Source organism: Carcharhinus amblyrhynchos, chromosome 32 (genome assembly GCF_965287045.1).
Source record: "Carcharhinus amblyrhynchos chromosome 32, sCarAmb.v2.hapA, whole genome shotgun sequence".
Lineage (NCBI taxonomy): Eukaryota > Metazoa > Chordata > Chondrichthyes > Carcharhiniformes > Carcharhinidae > Carcharhinus > Carcharhinus amblyrhynchos.
Window position 1 is genome coordinate 7,006,061 of NC_137355.1, and position 15,610 is coordinate 7,021,670.

Consider the following 15,610-nt stretch of genomic DNA (forward strand, 5'->3'; position numbering starts at 1 on the left):
CGGCCCATCAAGTCTGCACTGACAATAATTCCACCCAGGCCCTATCCTCATAACCCCATACATTTACCCGAGATAGTACCCCTGACACTAAGGGGCAATTTGGCATGCATATCTTTGGAGTGTGGGAGGAAAGCAGAACACCCAGAGGAAACCCCCACACATGCAGGGAGAATGTACAAATTCTACACAGTGACCCAAGCCAGGAATTGAACCCGGATCCCTGGCGCTGTGAGGCAGCACTGCTAACTGCTGTGCCACTGACAAGGTTCCTTTCAGGATACCTTTTCTAGGCCCAATATTTATCCTTCAAAAGGAGCCAATTTAACCCGGCTTTATCATAGAATTATGGAAACCCTACAGTACAGAAAGAGGCCATTCAGCCCATTGAGTCTGCACGAACCACAATCCCATCCAGGCCCTACTCCCATATCCCTACACATTTTACCCACTAATCCCTCTAACCTATACATCTCAGGACACTAAGGGGCAATTTTAGCATGGCCAGTCAACCTAACCTGCACATCTTTGGACTGTGGGAGGAAACCAGAGCACCTGGAGGAAACCTACGCAGACACGGGGAAAATGTACAGATTCTACACAGTGACCCAAGCCAAGAATTGAACGCAGGTCCCTGGAGCTGTGAAGCAGCAGTACTAACCACTGTGCTACCGTGCCGCCATGCCTTTCTTGAATTATGATACAGTAAGTTTATTAACTATTAAAATGTTAGGGAGAAATGGTACAGATTTTTGATTTGATGTATTATTGTTACATGTATTAGCATATAGTGAAAAGTATTGTTTCTTGCACAATATACAAAGCATACCATTCATAGAGAAGGAAACGTGAGAGTGCAGAATATCGTGTTACAGTCTTAGCTAGGGTGGCGAAAGATCAACTTAGCATGAAGTAGGTCCATTCAAAAGTCTGACAGCAACAGGGAAGAAGCTGTTCTTGGTTGGTACATGATTTCAGACCTTTGTATCCCGGGGTGGCACAGTGGTTAGCACTGTTGCTTCACAGCGCCCGGGACCTAGGTTCGAATCCCAGTTTGGGTCACTGTCTGTGTGGAGTTTGCATGTTCCCCCCGTGTCTTTGTGTGTTTCCTCCCACAGTCTGAAAGACGTTGCTGGTTAGATGCATTGACTCGAACAGGTGCTGGAGTGTGGCGACTAGTGGAATTTCACAGTAACTTCATTGCAGTTTTAATGTAAGCCTTACTTGTAACTAATAAACTTTATTTTTTTCCTGTCTGAAGAAGCTGGAAGACAGTATGTCCGGTGTGTGTGTGTGTGTGTGTGTTGAATTGAGTCCAACTGTGGATTAATATAAGTAAAAGGTTATACTGACCAGTCTTTGACATTTGGGTTGCAACTGTGACTAATTGATTGCAGCCTTGTTGACTTCTGTTGGCAAATAGTTGATTCTTCAGTTCAGCTGTTCTGTGGTTTGGTTGGAATATTTCAGTTCTTTTTCCCAGCTGCAATCCATTTTTGCTGCGCAGTTGACTTCCTCAGCCAGAGAGAGAGTTTCTTAGATATTCCAACATTTTATTTGTAATGCTTATTAACTTCAACTTTGGGTCACTCTCTGTGTAGAATTTGTACATTCTCCCTGTGTCTGTGTGGGTTTGCTCCGGGTGCTCTGCTTTCCTCCCACACTCCAAAGATGTGCAGGTTAGGTGGATTGGCCATGCTAAATTGCTCCTTAGTGTCAGGGGTACTATCTAGGGTAAATGTATGGGGTTATGAGGATAGGGCCTGGGTGGAATACTTGTCAGTGCAAACCCAACGGGCCAAATGGCCTCCTTCTGCACTGTAGGATTCCCTTTTTGGGCCTCAGTTTGGTTCAGTTGAATAAGGAACTTTAGTCAAAAATAACATCTATGTTTCTAACAAAATGTGTGTGTGCGAGTTGTATTTGAATTGTGTCGAGGGAGAGTTGAACCAATTTCTGCCGCGGTTCACTTAAGTTTAGTTTATTTATTAGTGTCAAATGCAAGGGAGCACAGGCTCAAGGTGAGAGGGGGAAAGTTTAAGGGAGATCTACGGGGACTTTTTCACAGTGTTGAATGTCTGGAACGCACTGCCAGAGATGGTAGTGGAAGCTAACACATTAGCAACATTTAAGAGCATCTGGACGGGTACGTGGATAGGGAATGAATAGACGGATATGCACCGAGTAAGGGCATGAGGTTTTTTAGTTAGGGATCGTGATCAGTACAAGCTTGGAGGGCTGAAAGGCCTGTTCCAGTGCTATACTTTTCTTTGTTCTCACTTTTTTTTACCCAAAGAATTGATTGAATGTGAAATAACAACCAAAATAGCAAGACTGTACTTAACAGGAAACTAGATAAGAAGGTGAGAAAGTGTGGGTATACTGATGGGTTAAAGGAAGGAAGAACTGCACAGATGGAGCATAAGCACTGGATCTGTTGTAAACTCTTACGCACTCCCCAAGATAGATGGTCGTTTTTAAGTAGTTTTTGGTTAGTTACATGGAATGTTTATATCCACCCGAAGGGTCAGCGAACAGCCTTGAGTTCTCATCTCCTATGAATGAAACCACCTCCAACAGTGAGGCACATCCTCAGTACTGCATGAAATTGTCATCATGTGGATTATGCACTCAAGTCCCTGGAGAAGGGCTTGGGTACAAAAGGGTGGCTGGCACAGTGGCAACAGTGGTTAGTGCTGCTGCCTCACTGTGCTAGGGACCCAGGTTCAATTCCCGGCTTGGGTGACTGTCTGTCTGTGCGTAGTCTGCACGTTCTCCCACACTCTGAAAGACAAAGAACAAACAGTCCAAAGATGTGCAGGTTAGGTGGATTGGCCATGTTAAATTGCCCTTTAGTATCAGGGGACTAGCTAGGGTAAATGCTTGGAGTTATGGGGATAGGGCCTTGATCGGATTATGGTCGGTGTAGACTTGATGGGTCAAATGGCCTCCTTTTGCACTGTAGGATTCTACGATTGTACAAAAAAGAACAATACAGTACTGCACAGAATCAGGCCCTTCTGCCCATCAAGCCTGCGCCAATCACGTTCTCCTACCGAGACCAACTGTCTATATCCACGTATACCCTGCCTGTTCATCTGCCTATCCGGATGAGTCTAACGTATCTGCATCAATTGCCCCACTTGACAGCGCATTCCAGACCCCCACCACCCTCTGTGTAAAAATAAACTCCCCCCCCCCCCCCCCATCTTGAACTTGTTTCCCCTTGTAATTGTCATTTTTGCCCTGGGAAAAAGCTTCCAACTCTTCAACTTATCTATGCATCTCATCATTTTATAAACTTCTATAAACGTGCTGGTTAGGTGCATTGGCCATGGTAAATTCTCCCTCAGGTGCTCGAATTCTCTCCAAATGCACCAGAGCGTGGCGACTAGGGGATTTTCACAGCAACTTCATTGCAATGTTAATGTAAGCCTCCTTGTGAATAATAAATGTTAAAAACTGAACCTTCTGACTGAGGCAGGACAGGCTCCCAAGTGAACCACTGGTTTGAAATGTTGCAGGTGGGTACATGGGGTTCCATGCCCTTTCTAAGTGTCGCTACTGTGTTAACGGTATGTTAATTAGGTTCAAATACCCAGATAGAGGGCATTGTTTAAGTACTTTGAGCATGTATAAAGGGAGATCGCTGGGACTGGTGGGTGGGAATCAGACTCTATGTAATGTATAAATAAAGCTATCACCAAGAGATGTATTAGTGTCTAGTTTCTTACTTCACTAACTGGTTTGTGATTTGATTAACATAATAGTTTCAAATCATTGTTAAAATTGCAGGGAGTTACAACTAATAATACAGGATATCCAAAGATGAGGGCCTTTGAATTTAGGGATAGAAGATTGATTGGCTGTGTACTATTAACCCTACTGATAAGGGGATTAACAGGGTAAATATGAGGGGTTAGTGGAACAGGGCCTGGGTGGGATTGTGGTCAGTGCAGACTCGATGGGCCGAATTGCCTCCTTCCACACTGTAGGGACTCTGATTCTAATGGGAATGAATGAATCTGATGCCTCGTGAAGATGGCAATTAGAACTGCAAGGGTTTCATAGCATGCCAGACTTAGAAATGTAGAAAAACTACAGCACAATACAAGCCCTTCGGCCACAAAGTTGTTTAGATGTGCTCCATTCTCTCATTCCTGTTTTTGATCCACTAGCTCTATTTTACTACGCTGGACATGGCTACGAATGTTCCGGCCGGAATTACATGGTGCCGGTAAACGCTCCGAATCCATACAGACCGGAGAATTGTATCAACGTTCAGAAAATCCTCTGCAGGATGCAGGCAAGGAACACAGCACTGAATGTTCTCCTGTTGGATATGTGCCGGAAATGGTACGCAACTTTCCTCTCCTCTCTCTTTTACGCCGTTGTTTTAAGCTATTGCATTCAAAAAATAATGATGCCTACAATTGTACCGTCAGGATTAGTGTTTCTGTGTGGAGATTGAAAGAATCCTCCCATCACTGTGTCGAACACGTTGACATCACTGTGACAATAATTTCCAATTCTAAGTTTAGGTTTAAAGCTTATTGTGTCACAAGTAGGCTTACATTAACACTGCAATGAAGTTGCTGTGAAAATCCCGAGTTCTTGCAACTCTCTAAGGAAGTGGAAGCAGAGCCTTTGAATATTTCAATATTTATTCAATATATATTAATATTTTTTCAATATGTATTAATATTTAGAGAATCAATAGATTCTTGATTAACGAGAGTGAAAGGTTACCGGGGTGACAAGAATGGAACCACAACCAATCAGATCAGCCATGACCTTTTGAAATGGGGGGCAGGGTTGACAGGCCGAGTGGCTTACTCCTACTAATTCAAATGCATATAACCAAGGAGCAAGGCAGTAATTAGGAGAATAGAAACAGTGGAAGGTGGGAGAGCAAATATGCAGTCAAATTGCTGAAAAGTGCACAGATCAAAGGGCAGGGATGCCATCCACTCTAATTTTAACAGAGAGAAGTTCAGAGTGAAAGATACAGAGAATACAGAATTCTTAAAATATGTTCAGGATTACTTTTTTAGCCAGCATAGCAGGCCTAACAAGAGAAGAGCTGGTAATGGACTTACTTTTAGCGAATGAACCACAGCAGTTGAAAAGGTACACTGGGGGAGTATCTGGGTACGGTGATCATAAGATAGTCAGATATAATTATGGAAAAGGACGGAGATAGACTGAGAGTAAAAGTTTTAAATTGGGGGGAGTAATTTTCCGAATCTGAGATAAAGTTGGAGTGAAAGCAGCTACTTGAAGATAGTTCAGTGTCAGAGCAGCGGGAGGCATTCAAGGAGGAGCTAAAGGGGATTCCGAAGGCATATATTCTCACAAAGAAAAACTGTAGGGGCCACAGATTTTGAGCCCGCACATTCCCACGATATCAAAGAGTAAAGTAGGATAAAGCACAAATGAAATTAGATGAGAAAGTGTAAAAATTAACAAGGAAATTAGTAAAGCAAAGAAGAAAAATATTAGCAAGAGAAGTAATGGAAGCCCTGAAGTTATTTTATAAGATAAAGAGCAAGAGAATAATGAACTAAAGATCAAAAGTATAATTTTGTGTGAGTAAAGATAAAGTCGCCATAGTCCCAGATGACCATCGGCTGCTTTCCCCTTTGAGAGGGAGAGTTGACTGGTAGCGATTTAACCTGAGGGTCACCACGGCTCAGGCAAAGGCCAAGATTGCGAAGGCTTCATGAATAACCTCAGCCGGTATGGGAAATTGAACCCACGCTGTTGGCATCACTCTGCATCGTGAACCGGCCGTCCAGCCAACTGAGCTAAGCCAATTTGTTGGGGCTGTGCAAGTCATAGGCATGGTTCTGAATACACCCTTCAGAAAACAGAGGGGTCAATCTGGCTGAGGAGGAGTGCGAAATATTACATGGGATGTCCGTGTTAGTGAGGAGGAAATAGCATGGTGTTTAACATAGGGTTGATCACTGGGAACATATCCCAAGCTGCTATTGGAAGAAATGGTGAACGCTCTGAGCATGTCATTTTGCACAGAATGTTAGTGTTGTACTGGTGTTGAAAAAGAAGGAAGAAATAGAGCAATTACCGGCTGGTCAGCCTGACCTCAATGAGGACAAATTTATAACAGAGAACTCAGAGACGGTATAAGTCATCATTTTGAGAGTGTCATCGGAAACAGTCAGCATAGATTAGTCAGACTTACAACGTGATTCAAAGTTTTGAGGAAGTAACGAGGGGTAACATGTTTTCTTGTGGTCTGCTTCGGTTTTACCAAGATACCACATGTCAAAGTGATCAAATGGGCAGGACAGTGATTAGCACTGCTTTGTCCATATGGTGTGTAAGAAACAATACTTTATCCCAATACGTGGATATAATAAAGTGACAATACCTTATCCCAATACGTGGATAAATCGTCAACACTGTATCCCAATACATGGATTACACAGCGGCACAGTAGTTAGCACTGCTGCCTCACAGTGCCAGCAGCCTGGCTTGGGTCACTGTCTGTGTGGAGTTTGCATGTTCTCCCTGTGTCTGCGTGGGTTTCCTCCGGGTGCTCTGGTGCCCAAAAGATGTGTGGGTTAGGTGCATTGGCCATGCTAAATTCTCCCTTAGTATCAGGGGGACTAGCAGAGTAATGGGATAGGGCCTAGGTGGGTTTGTTGTGGTGCAGGCTTGATGGGCTGAATGGCCTCCTTCTGCACTGTAGGGATTCTATGAATCATTCTCTATGAAAAGCCCTTTAAATTAAAAGCCCTTGCGATTCAAGGAAAAGTACAAATCGGATTCGGAATTTTCCTCAGTGGCAGGAAGCAAAGGGTTATGGGCGAGGGGTGTATTTGGCTGTTTCCTGTGGTATTCCACAGGGCACGGTGCTGCGTCTGTTTATGGTGTTTATCAATGGTTTAGACTTAAATGGCGGGCGGGATCGGGAATCGGAGATCCGGCTGTGTGATTGTACAGAGGAAAGTCGTAGCCGCAGGAAGCTATCAATGGATTAACCATGTGACAGGAAAGTGGGAAATGGAATTCAGTCTAGAGGAAGAAAAGCTGATGCTGCAAGGACTTGAGAAGATAGGTTTTGGGAAGGAGAAATGTGAGTAAGAGCTTTTTACACAATAAAGCGTGAGTGATGTGGAACTCACTGCCTTGAAGGTGATGGAAACAGAGATAGTGAATGATTTTGAAAGGAAATTGAAGGGACTGAACTTGCTCGGGGTGGGGTGAATAGATTGCTCTACAAAGGGCCAGCACAGAATCAAAGGGCCAAATGGACTCCTTCAGTGCTATAACGACTCTAAATATGAGGTAATTTGAAAAGAATAAATAAATTTAGAGAATACACCATAAATGCCAGGATTCTGAGCAGTGCAGAGGACCAGGGGTGTACATCTACAGCTCCCTGAAGGGAACTGGACAGGCAAAACAGATGATCACGAAAGGGATTGGATCCTTATGCCTTGGCCAATAAAGGTATTAGAGCTGGGAGTTTGTGATAGAATTGTGCTAGGGGGCGGCACAGTGGTTAGCACTGCTGCTTCACGGCGTTAGGAACGGGGGTTCAATTCCAGCCTTGGGTCACTGTCCGTGTGGAGTTTGTACATTCTCCCCGTGTCTGTGTGGGTTTCCTCCGGGTGCTCCAGTTTCCTTCCACACTCCAAAGATGTGCAGGTTAGGTTGGTTGGCCATGTTAAATTGCCTCGTTATTTCAGGGGGATTTGCAGAGTAAGTATGTGGGGTTACGGGGACAGGGCCTGGGTAGGATTGATATTTATGCAACCTCAATGGGCCAAGCGGCCGCTTTCTGCACTGTAGGGACTCTCTGATTCTGATTGTATAAAATACTAGTTGGATCACAGCTGGAGTGCTGTGTACAGTTCTGGTCACCATTACAGGAAGGATGTGACCACATGGGAGAATGTGCAGAGGACGACGTTGCCAGGAATGAAGCATTTTGTTATGAGCAGAGCTGGGTTATTTTCTTTGGGAGACAGAAGGCTGAGGGGAGATTTAATTGAGATGAATACAACTGCAAGGAGCTGAAATAGAGTCAATAGAAAGGGCCTGAATAACAAAGCTCCCTCTCCTCCACATCCCTGCCCTCCAACAGACTCAGTCACCTAGCTACAGATTCAGTTCAGCCACTCCCATGTGTAACACATGAAGATAATCCTCTTTACAGAGATTTGAGATGTGTCGGTGAATCTTTTTGCATTTGTCTTCCAGGTATAACCAGGATTACCTTCCCTCGGACCTTCAGCCACTCGCCCCCACTGGGAATATTGTCTATGGATATGCAACGTGAGTATCTGTCTGGTATTTAATTTGAGGAGGGGGTGATGATGCTTTCCAGATTTGATCTCTAGTTGGTATCTAACTGCTGGTAGATCAGATGCAGGATTCAACCCTTCATTTCCGAGCCCCCCCAACTACCATCTTCACAATCTCAAAAGATCCTGCATCTCTCTCTCTGAAAGAGTGAGGCATAAGAACAGGAGAAGGCCATTCAGCCCCTCGACTGCCATTCAATGTAAGAACATAAGAGCTAGGAGCAGGAGTAGGCCATCTGGCCCCTTGAGCCTGCTCTGCCATTCAATAAGATGGCTGATCTTTTTGTTGGCTCATCTCCACTTACCTGCCTGCTCACCATAACCCTTAATTCCTTTACTGTTCAAAACTTCATCTATCCTTGCCTTAAAAACATTCAATGAGGGAGCCTCAACTGCTTCATTGGACAGGGAATTCCACAACAGGTTCAGTGACAATAATTGAATTGTGATTATTGGCCAGGACATTGAGAAACACTCCCCATTGCTCTGCAACATAAACGCGGTGAGATCTTTCACTTCAGAGGGCTGGACTAGGCCTCAATTTAATACCTCATCCCAAACAGCTCCAACAATGCAGCTTGGAACTGGCTAGTCATCCTGCATTTTGTGCACAAGCATCAGGAGCAGGTCTTGAACCCATAGCCTTGTGTGTCTGAGCCTTATGTGCTACCACTGGACCACAGCTTAGACAAAGTGACAGCTCCTGTACACCAGTCTTTGAATAGAAATTGGTGATAAGTGATTGGATTCGATGACGGTTTTAGCCACGTGCACTAACGCACACTGACACAATATCAATTATAATTCATTAGTATTTACAGGTCCTGCACCAATCATTGACCAAGCAAGTGAAACACTCCGAAAGATTTAAAATAAATGCTCACACTGCTTTCTCTAGAATTCTTACAATGCAGAAAGAGGCCATTTGGCCCATCAAGTCTACACCAACTCTCCAAAAGAGCATTCTATCTGAGGCTCTCCCTTCCAGCCTTCCCTTGTAACCATTTACTATGGCCAATCCACTGAACCTGCACATCTTGGGACATTAAGGGACAATTTAGCATGGTTGATTCACCTAATCTGCACATATTTGTGAAGAGTTAAGAGGTGTCTTGACAAGTACGTGAATAGAGGGATATGGTCCCCAGAAGGGTAGAGGGTTTTTGTTCAGGGTTTTGGCAGTATGGTGGGCGCAAGCTTGGAGGGCTGCAGGGCCTGTTCCTGTGCTGTAAATTTCTTTTGTTCTTTGAAAGCGGAGCACCTGGAGGAAACCCTTGCAAACATGGACCGAGGCTGAATTGAACCTGGCTCCCTGGCACCGTGAGGCAGCAGTGCTAACCTCTGTGCCACCCCTCATTCGCAGGCATGCACCATGAACATCAAATAGTCAATAATGCAGGAATTGGCCATTTGCCATTTCCCAGTCTGAAATACAATTGGGCAGATGTGGATTTGCTGGTAGCCCCATGATTTGATTGGACAATGTTGCAGTGGACCCAGGGGAGGCTATCAGCGGGGTGGGGGGGGTGGAGAAAAGAGGCAAAAACTGGAAGCCACGGTGAATCTACAGAATGTTGTTAATGAGTGCTGGAATTCTAGGTGTGAAGATGCTGAAGCTTACGAGGTACAGGACGGAGAGCACAGCTCCGGAATCTTCATGAAGTATCTTAAGAAGCACATTCTGAAGAAGGAGAAAGTCACACAGATTTTGGAGAGTGTGTCAGAAGGTGAGTGTGGTTCACTCTCTTTAGACAGAGGCCACCCATAACTTATAATGTGTTCCCTGCCTGGGAATGAGGAAAAGGACATCATATACATTAATATAGCATCTTTCATGACCTCAACACTCTAAAGCCAATGAAATGCTAATGGTTATCATTGCCCATCTGACACAAGCTCCCACCGACAGCAATGTGATCATGTTTTTTATCATTCAGGGGACAGTATTTATTGTCCGTTGAACTTTTCATAAAATCCTTTGGCCCATTGAGTCTGCACCAACAATAATCCCACCCAGGCCCTATCCCCGTAACCTCACATATTTACCCTGCTAATCCCCCTGACACTAAGGGGCAATTTAGTACAGCCAGTCAACCTAACCTGTACATCTTCGGACTGTGGGAGGAAACCGGAGCACCTGGAGGAAACCCACGCAGACATGGGGAGAACGTACAAACCCCACACCACACCACCCGTGCCACCTCTAGCACAATTCTAACACAAACTCCCTGCTCCAATCAGCTAAGCCTCGACCAATAAAGATAAGTACCCAAGCTTGATTACCTAATCTGCCTGTGCTACCCTCAGGAATCTGTAGACATGGTTAGAACATGCAAACTCCACACAGACAGTCACCCAGGGCTAGAACTGATTCCGAGTCCCTGAAGCTGTGAGGCAACATTGCTAACCACTGTGCCGCCTGTATTTCAGAAGGCATTTAAGAACCTTATCGTGCTGCTTTGGCTCTGGAGTCACATGTAGGTCAGACCAGGTAAGGACAGCAGATTTTGTTCCCTAAAGGACATTAGTGAACCAGATGGGTTTTTATAAAAATCGTCAATTATAGTCATCATCAGACTTTTAATTCCAGATTTTTAATTTCACTATTGACCGTGGTGGGATTTGAACCCTGGGGCTCTGGATGAGTAGTCCAATGACAATATTGGTTCACCACCATCTCCCTGGTGTGATGATTTAATGTAAAAGATCCCATGGTATGATTGAAAGCAGAGGAGGACACTCCCATGTTGTAACCCCTCCATCAATCTCCCCTAAAAGAGATAGTCATATATTTCATTGAGTGGGAGCTTGCTGTGCCCAGATTAGTTGGCACGTTCCCTACAATACCACAGTGATTACACTTCAAAAAGTACGCCATTGGCTGTAAAGCCCTTTGGGAATTTCTGACATCATGGGAATGTACCAGAGAAGTGCAAAATCTTTATTAATGAAGGGAAAAGTACCACTGGCTATGATACAAATTATAAAGCCCCTTGTTACTAGTAGTCCACGAATAGAAGCAGAGAAGCAGTCAAACTCAGGTCACGTAAATAGATCCTCAAATGCTTGAATGGACAGCAGATAAACACCCCAAGTTTCCACTGATCAAGCCAAGAACAAAGACAGTGGAACCAAACAAAGAGCTTTAACCTGCTGGGGCAGGGCATCCAGCAAGGGCAGCCTTTGGTTCAACCTGCCCTTCAATATCACAGAGTCTCAGAGTTTTACAGCACAGAAGGAGGCCCTTCAGCCCATCATGTCTGTGCTGGCCATCAAGCACCTATCCTAATCCCATTTCGTAGCACTTGCTCCATAGCCTTGGGTGACACGGTGGCACAGTGATTAGCACTGCTGTCTCACATTGCCAGCGACCTGAGTCTGATTCCCGGCTTGGGTCACTGTCTGTGCAGAGTCTGCACGTTCTTCCTGTGTCTGCGTGGGTTTCCTCCAGATACTCCAGTTTCCTCCCACAGTCTGAAAGATGTGATGATTAGGTGCATTGGTCGTGCTAAATTCTCCCTCAGTGTACCCAAACAGGCACCGGAATGTGGCGACTAGGGGATTTTCACAGTGACTTCATTACAGTGTTAATATAAGCCTACTTATGACACTAATAAATAAACTTAAACCTTGACTGCACTTGATATCTTCTCTTTGTTCCGTAGCATACATGCTATGGTGTTTCAAGTGCTCGTCTAAATGTCTGTTAAATGTTGTAAGGGTTCCTTCCTTTACCACCCTTTCAGGCAGTGAGTTCCAGATTCCCATCAGCCTCTGGATCAAAAAGGTTTTCCTCACATCCCCTCTAAATCTCCTGCCCCTTGCCTTAAATCTGTGCCCTCTGGTTACTGACCCCAAAACATGTAAGTTTTTTTAAAAAAATTTTGCTTGGAAATGTGAGTTGCTAATGGAGCAGGGAGCAACAAGTAACTCTGTCCCTCCCTACGATCAAGAAGGAGGTGTGTATTCGAGTGGTTGAACTTAGTGTCGAGTCAAATAGACTAAAGGGAATTGAGAGAGAAAGAAAACAAAGTAAAACTTAACAAATTTTATATTGTTTTTAAAATCTCCATCAATGATTTAATGCTGATGGCTTGAGCCTCCACGTTTGTAATAGATATTTACCAGTGCCGGAGAAACTGAGTAACAGTAATTAGTGAATCATCGCATCTTTAAAAAGACCAAGACTTAACCATGTGGTGTGTTTAGTTCATGCCTACTGATTTATTACTGTCATGTGGTATTAGTATACATATTGTTTCTTGCGCATTACACAGACAAAGCAAGCCACTCATAAAGAAGGAAAGGAGAGAGTGCAGAATGTAGCATTGCAGTCACAGCTAAGGTGTAGAGAAAGATCAGCTTAATATAAGGAAGGTCCATTCAAAAGTCTGATAGCAGCAGGGAAGAAGCTGTTTTTGAGTCAGTTGGTATGTGACCTCAGACTTTTGTATCTTTTCCCTGGTGGAAGAAGGTGGAAGAGAGAATGTCTGGAGTGCGTGGAGTCCAATTATGCTGGCTGCTTCGCCAAGGCAGCGGGAAGTGTAGACAGAGTCAATGGAAGGCTGGTTTTTGTGAAATGGATTGGGCTTCATTCACGACCTTCTGTTTCTTGCAGTCTCGGACAGAGCAGGAGCCATACCAAGCTGTGATACAGACAGAAAGAATGCTTTCTATGGTGTATCTGTAAAAGTTAGTGAGAGTCATAGCAGACGTGCCAAATTGTATATTGGAACTGATATAGTTACATCGTACCATCCAACGCAGTTTGACGATGAAGCAGACAGTGAGGTGCTCTTTTTATGAAATTAATTTTTATTCTTTTATGGGACTTGGGCATCACTGTCTAGGCCAGCATTTATTGATGATTCCAAATTGCCCTTGAGAAGGTGGTCGGTGAGCCGCTGCAGTCCATGTGGTATAGGTATACCCATAGTGCTGTTAGGGAGGGAGTTCCAGGATTCTCACCAAGCGGCAGTTCTCCCTGTGTCTGCGTGTGTTTCCTCTGGGTACTCCAGTTTCCTTCCACAGTCTGAAAAATTTGCTGGTTAGGTGCATTGACGTTGCTAAATTCTCCCTCAGTGCACCTGAACAGGCACCGGAGTGTAGCGACTAGGGGATTTTCACAGTAACTTCATTGCAGTGTGAATGTTAGCCTACTTGTGACACTAGTAAATAAACTTTAAAACTTGTGATGATGGCATTTGATGGTGCTAAATGGTGAATTCCAGGGTGTTTAGCCAACAATATTGAAGGATCAGGGATCTGAATCCAAGTCAGGGTTAGTGATGCTCCTTGAATGTTTCTATTCTTTTCTTCCTCAATAATGAGATCTCAAGGGGGAGATGTGCAGTCAAAGAAATCCTGGTGAGTCTGGAGAGGCAGTGGTGTACTGTATTGTAACTGGACTAGTAATCCAGAGACCCAGTGTTATACTGCGGGGACCCGGGTTCGAATCCCACCACGACAGATTGTGGAACTTGAATTGGATAAAAATCTGGAATTAAGTATCTACAGACGATCATGAAACATTTGTCGATTGTCGGAAAAACCCATTTGTTCACTAATGTCCTTTAGGGAAGGAAATCTGCCTTTCTTACCTGGTCTGGCCTACATGTGACTCCAGAGCCACAGCAATGTGGTTGACTCTTTCCTGCCCTCTGTATGGTATGCTTTGTCTATATAGTGCGCAAAAAACAGTACTTTTCACTATGTTAATGCATGTGACAATAATAAATCAAATCAAAATCGTTGAACAGTTCAAGGACAACTAATGCTTACCTTGTTAGTGATGCCCACATCCCATGAAAGAATTTCAAAACCATTTCCTCAGGATCTTATTTCAATTGAGTCATCTCTCACTCTTCTAAACTCCAGTTTTGGAATTCCCCCTTGGAATTTTTCTTCCTCTTTGGAATGTACCTGTTCTGTGTATTTGGAAATATCTCCTTAAATGTCTGCAGCTTCACCAATCTATCCCTTAACCTCATTTACCAGTTAGCCCAGTGGCAGGGGCATCGATGGTGGGTAAGACCAGAGGGTTGACATGAGGCAGAGAGGAGCAAGGTTTAGAGCCTTGAAGGGAGGATTTGATTTGGTTTGACTTATTGTCACATATATTAGTATACAGTGAAAAGTATTGTTTCTTGCACGCTCTACAGACAAAGCATACCGTTCATAGAGAAGGAGAGAGTGCAGAATGTAGTGTTACAGTCATAGCTAGGGTGTAGCGAAAGATCAACTTAATATAAGGTAGGCCCATTCAAAAGTCTGACAGCTGCAGGGAAGAAGCTGTTCTTGAGTTGGTTGGCATGTGACCTCAGACTTTATATCTTTTTCCCAATGGAAGAAGGTGGAAGAGAGAATATCCAGGGTGTGTGGGGTCCTTGATTATGTTGGCTGCTTTTCCGAGGCAGTGGGAAATGTCAACAGAGTCAACGGATGGGAGGCTGGTTTGCGTGATGGGTTGGGCTACATTCCATTTGTAGTTTCTTGTGGTTTGGGCAAAGCAGGAGCCATACCAAGTTGTGATACAACCAGAAAGAATGCTTTCTATGGTGCATCTCTAAAAGTTGGTGAGACTCGTAGTGGACATGCCAAATTTTCTTAGTCTTCTGACAAAATAGAGGCTTGGTGGGCTTTCTTAACTAAAGTGTTGGCAAGGGGGAGACCAGGACAGATTGATCTGGACACCTGGAAACCTGAAGCTCTTGACCATCTCCACTTCCTGTTGATTAGACAGGGGCATATCCTCCGCTAGCTTCCTGAAGTCGATGACTCACTCCTTTGTTTTGCTGACAATGAGAGAGAGACTGTTACTGCACCAGTTCACCAGATTCTCTGTCTCATTCCTGCACTCTGTCTCATCAGTGAAAGGAGAGAAGCTTGAAAATGAAGTGACCGCCTGTATCAATGAGTCACGCAGATGGAAGGTAGCTAGCTTATGCCCAGCGTGTGAACTGATTTCAGGTGTGGGTCCGTGAAATGTTGTGTATGACCATTTACCAATCACAGATGTCAGCCTCACTCTTATATACAGCTCTACAAATCAGAATTCAGGTTAATGATTACAGGGCTTTGCTGATAACGGGCCAATTAACTCGCTTTTAAATACTCATCCCTCACACAAGCTGATGTTGTACGTGCATAGCACTTTTTCCATTTTGCTTCACAAAGTACGCCATCACCCCCAACCAGTTAGAGGAAGGTGAGGTGATGGCCTAGTGGTATTATCGCTAACTGTTAATCCAGAAACTTAGCTAACGTTCTGAGAACCC

General features: G+C 44.3%; 1 protein-coding gene across 2 annotated transcripts in view; it reads left to right on the forward strand.

The window, feature by feature from the left end:
* The window catches only part of malt3 (MALT paracaspase 3), a 117,169-nt gene that overhangs the window by 70,242 nt on the left and 31,317 nt on the right, over nucleotides 1–15,610 (forward strand). For both annotated transcript variants that reach the window (XM_080216008.1, XM_080216009.1), the window contains exons 10-12: nucleotides 4,176–4,353; nucleotides 8,230–8,304; nucleotides 9,933–10,060. In XM_080216008.1, coding sequence (XP_080072134.1) covers nucleotides 4,176–4,353; nucleotides 8,230–8,304; nucleotides 9,933–10,060 — 381 coding nt within the window. The remainder of the gene's footprint in view (nucleotides 1–4,175; nucleotides 4,354–8,229; nucleotides 8,305–9,932; nucleotides 10,061–15,610) is intronic.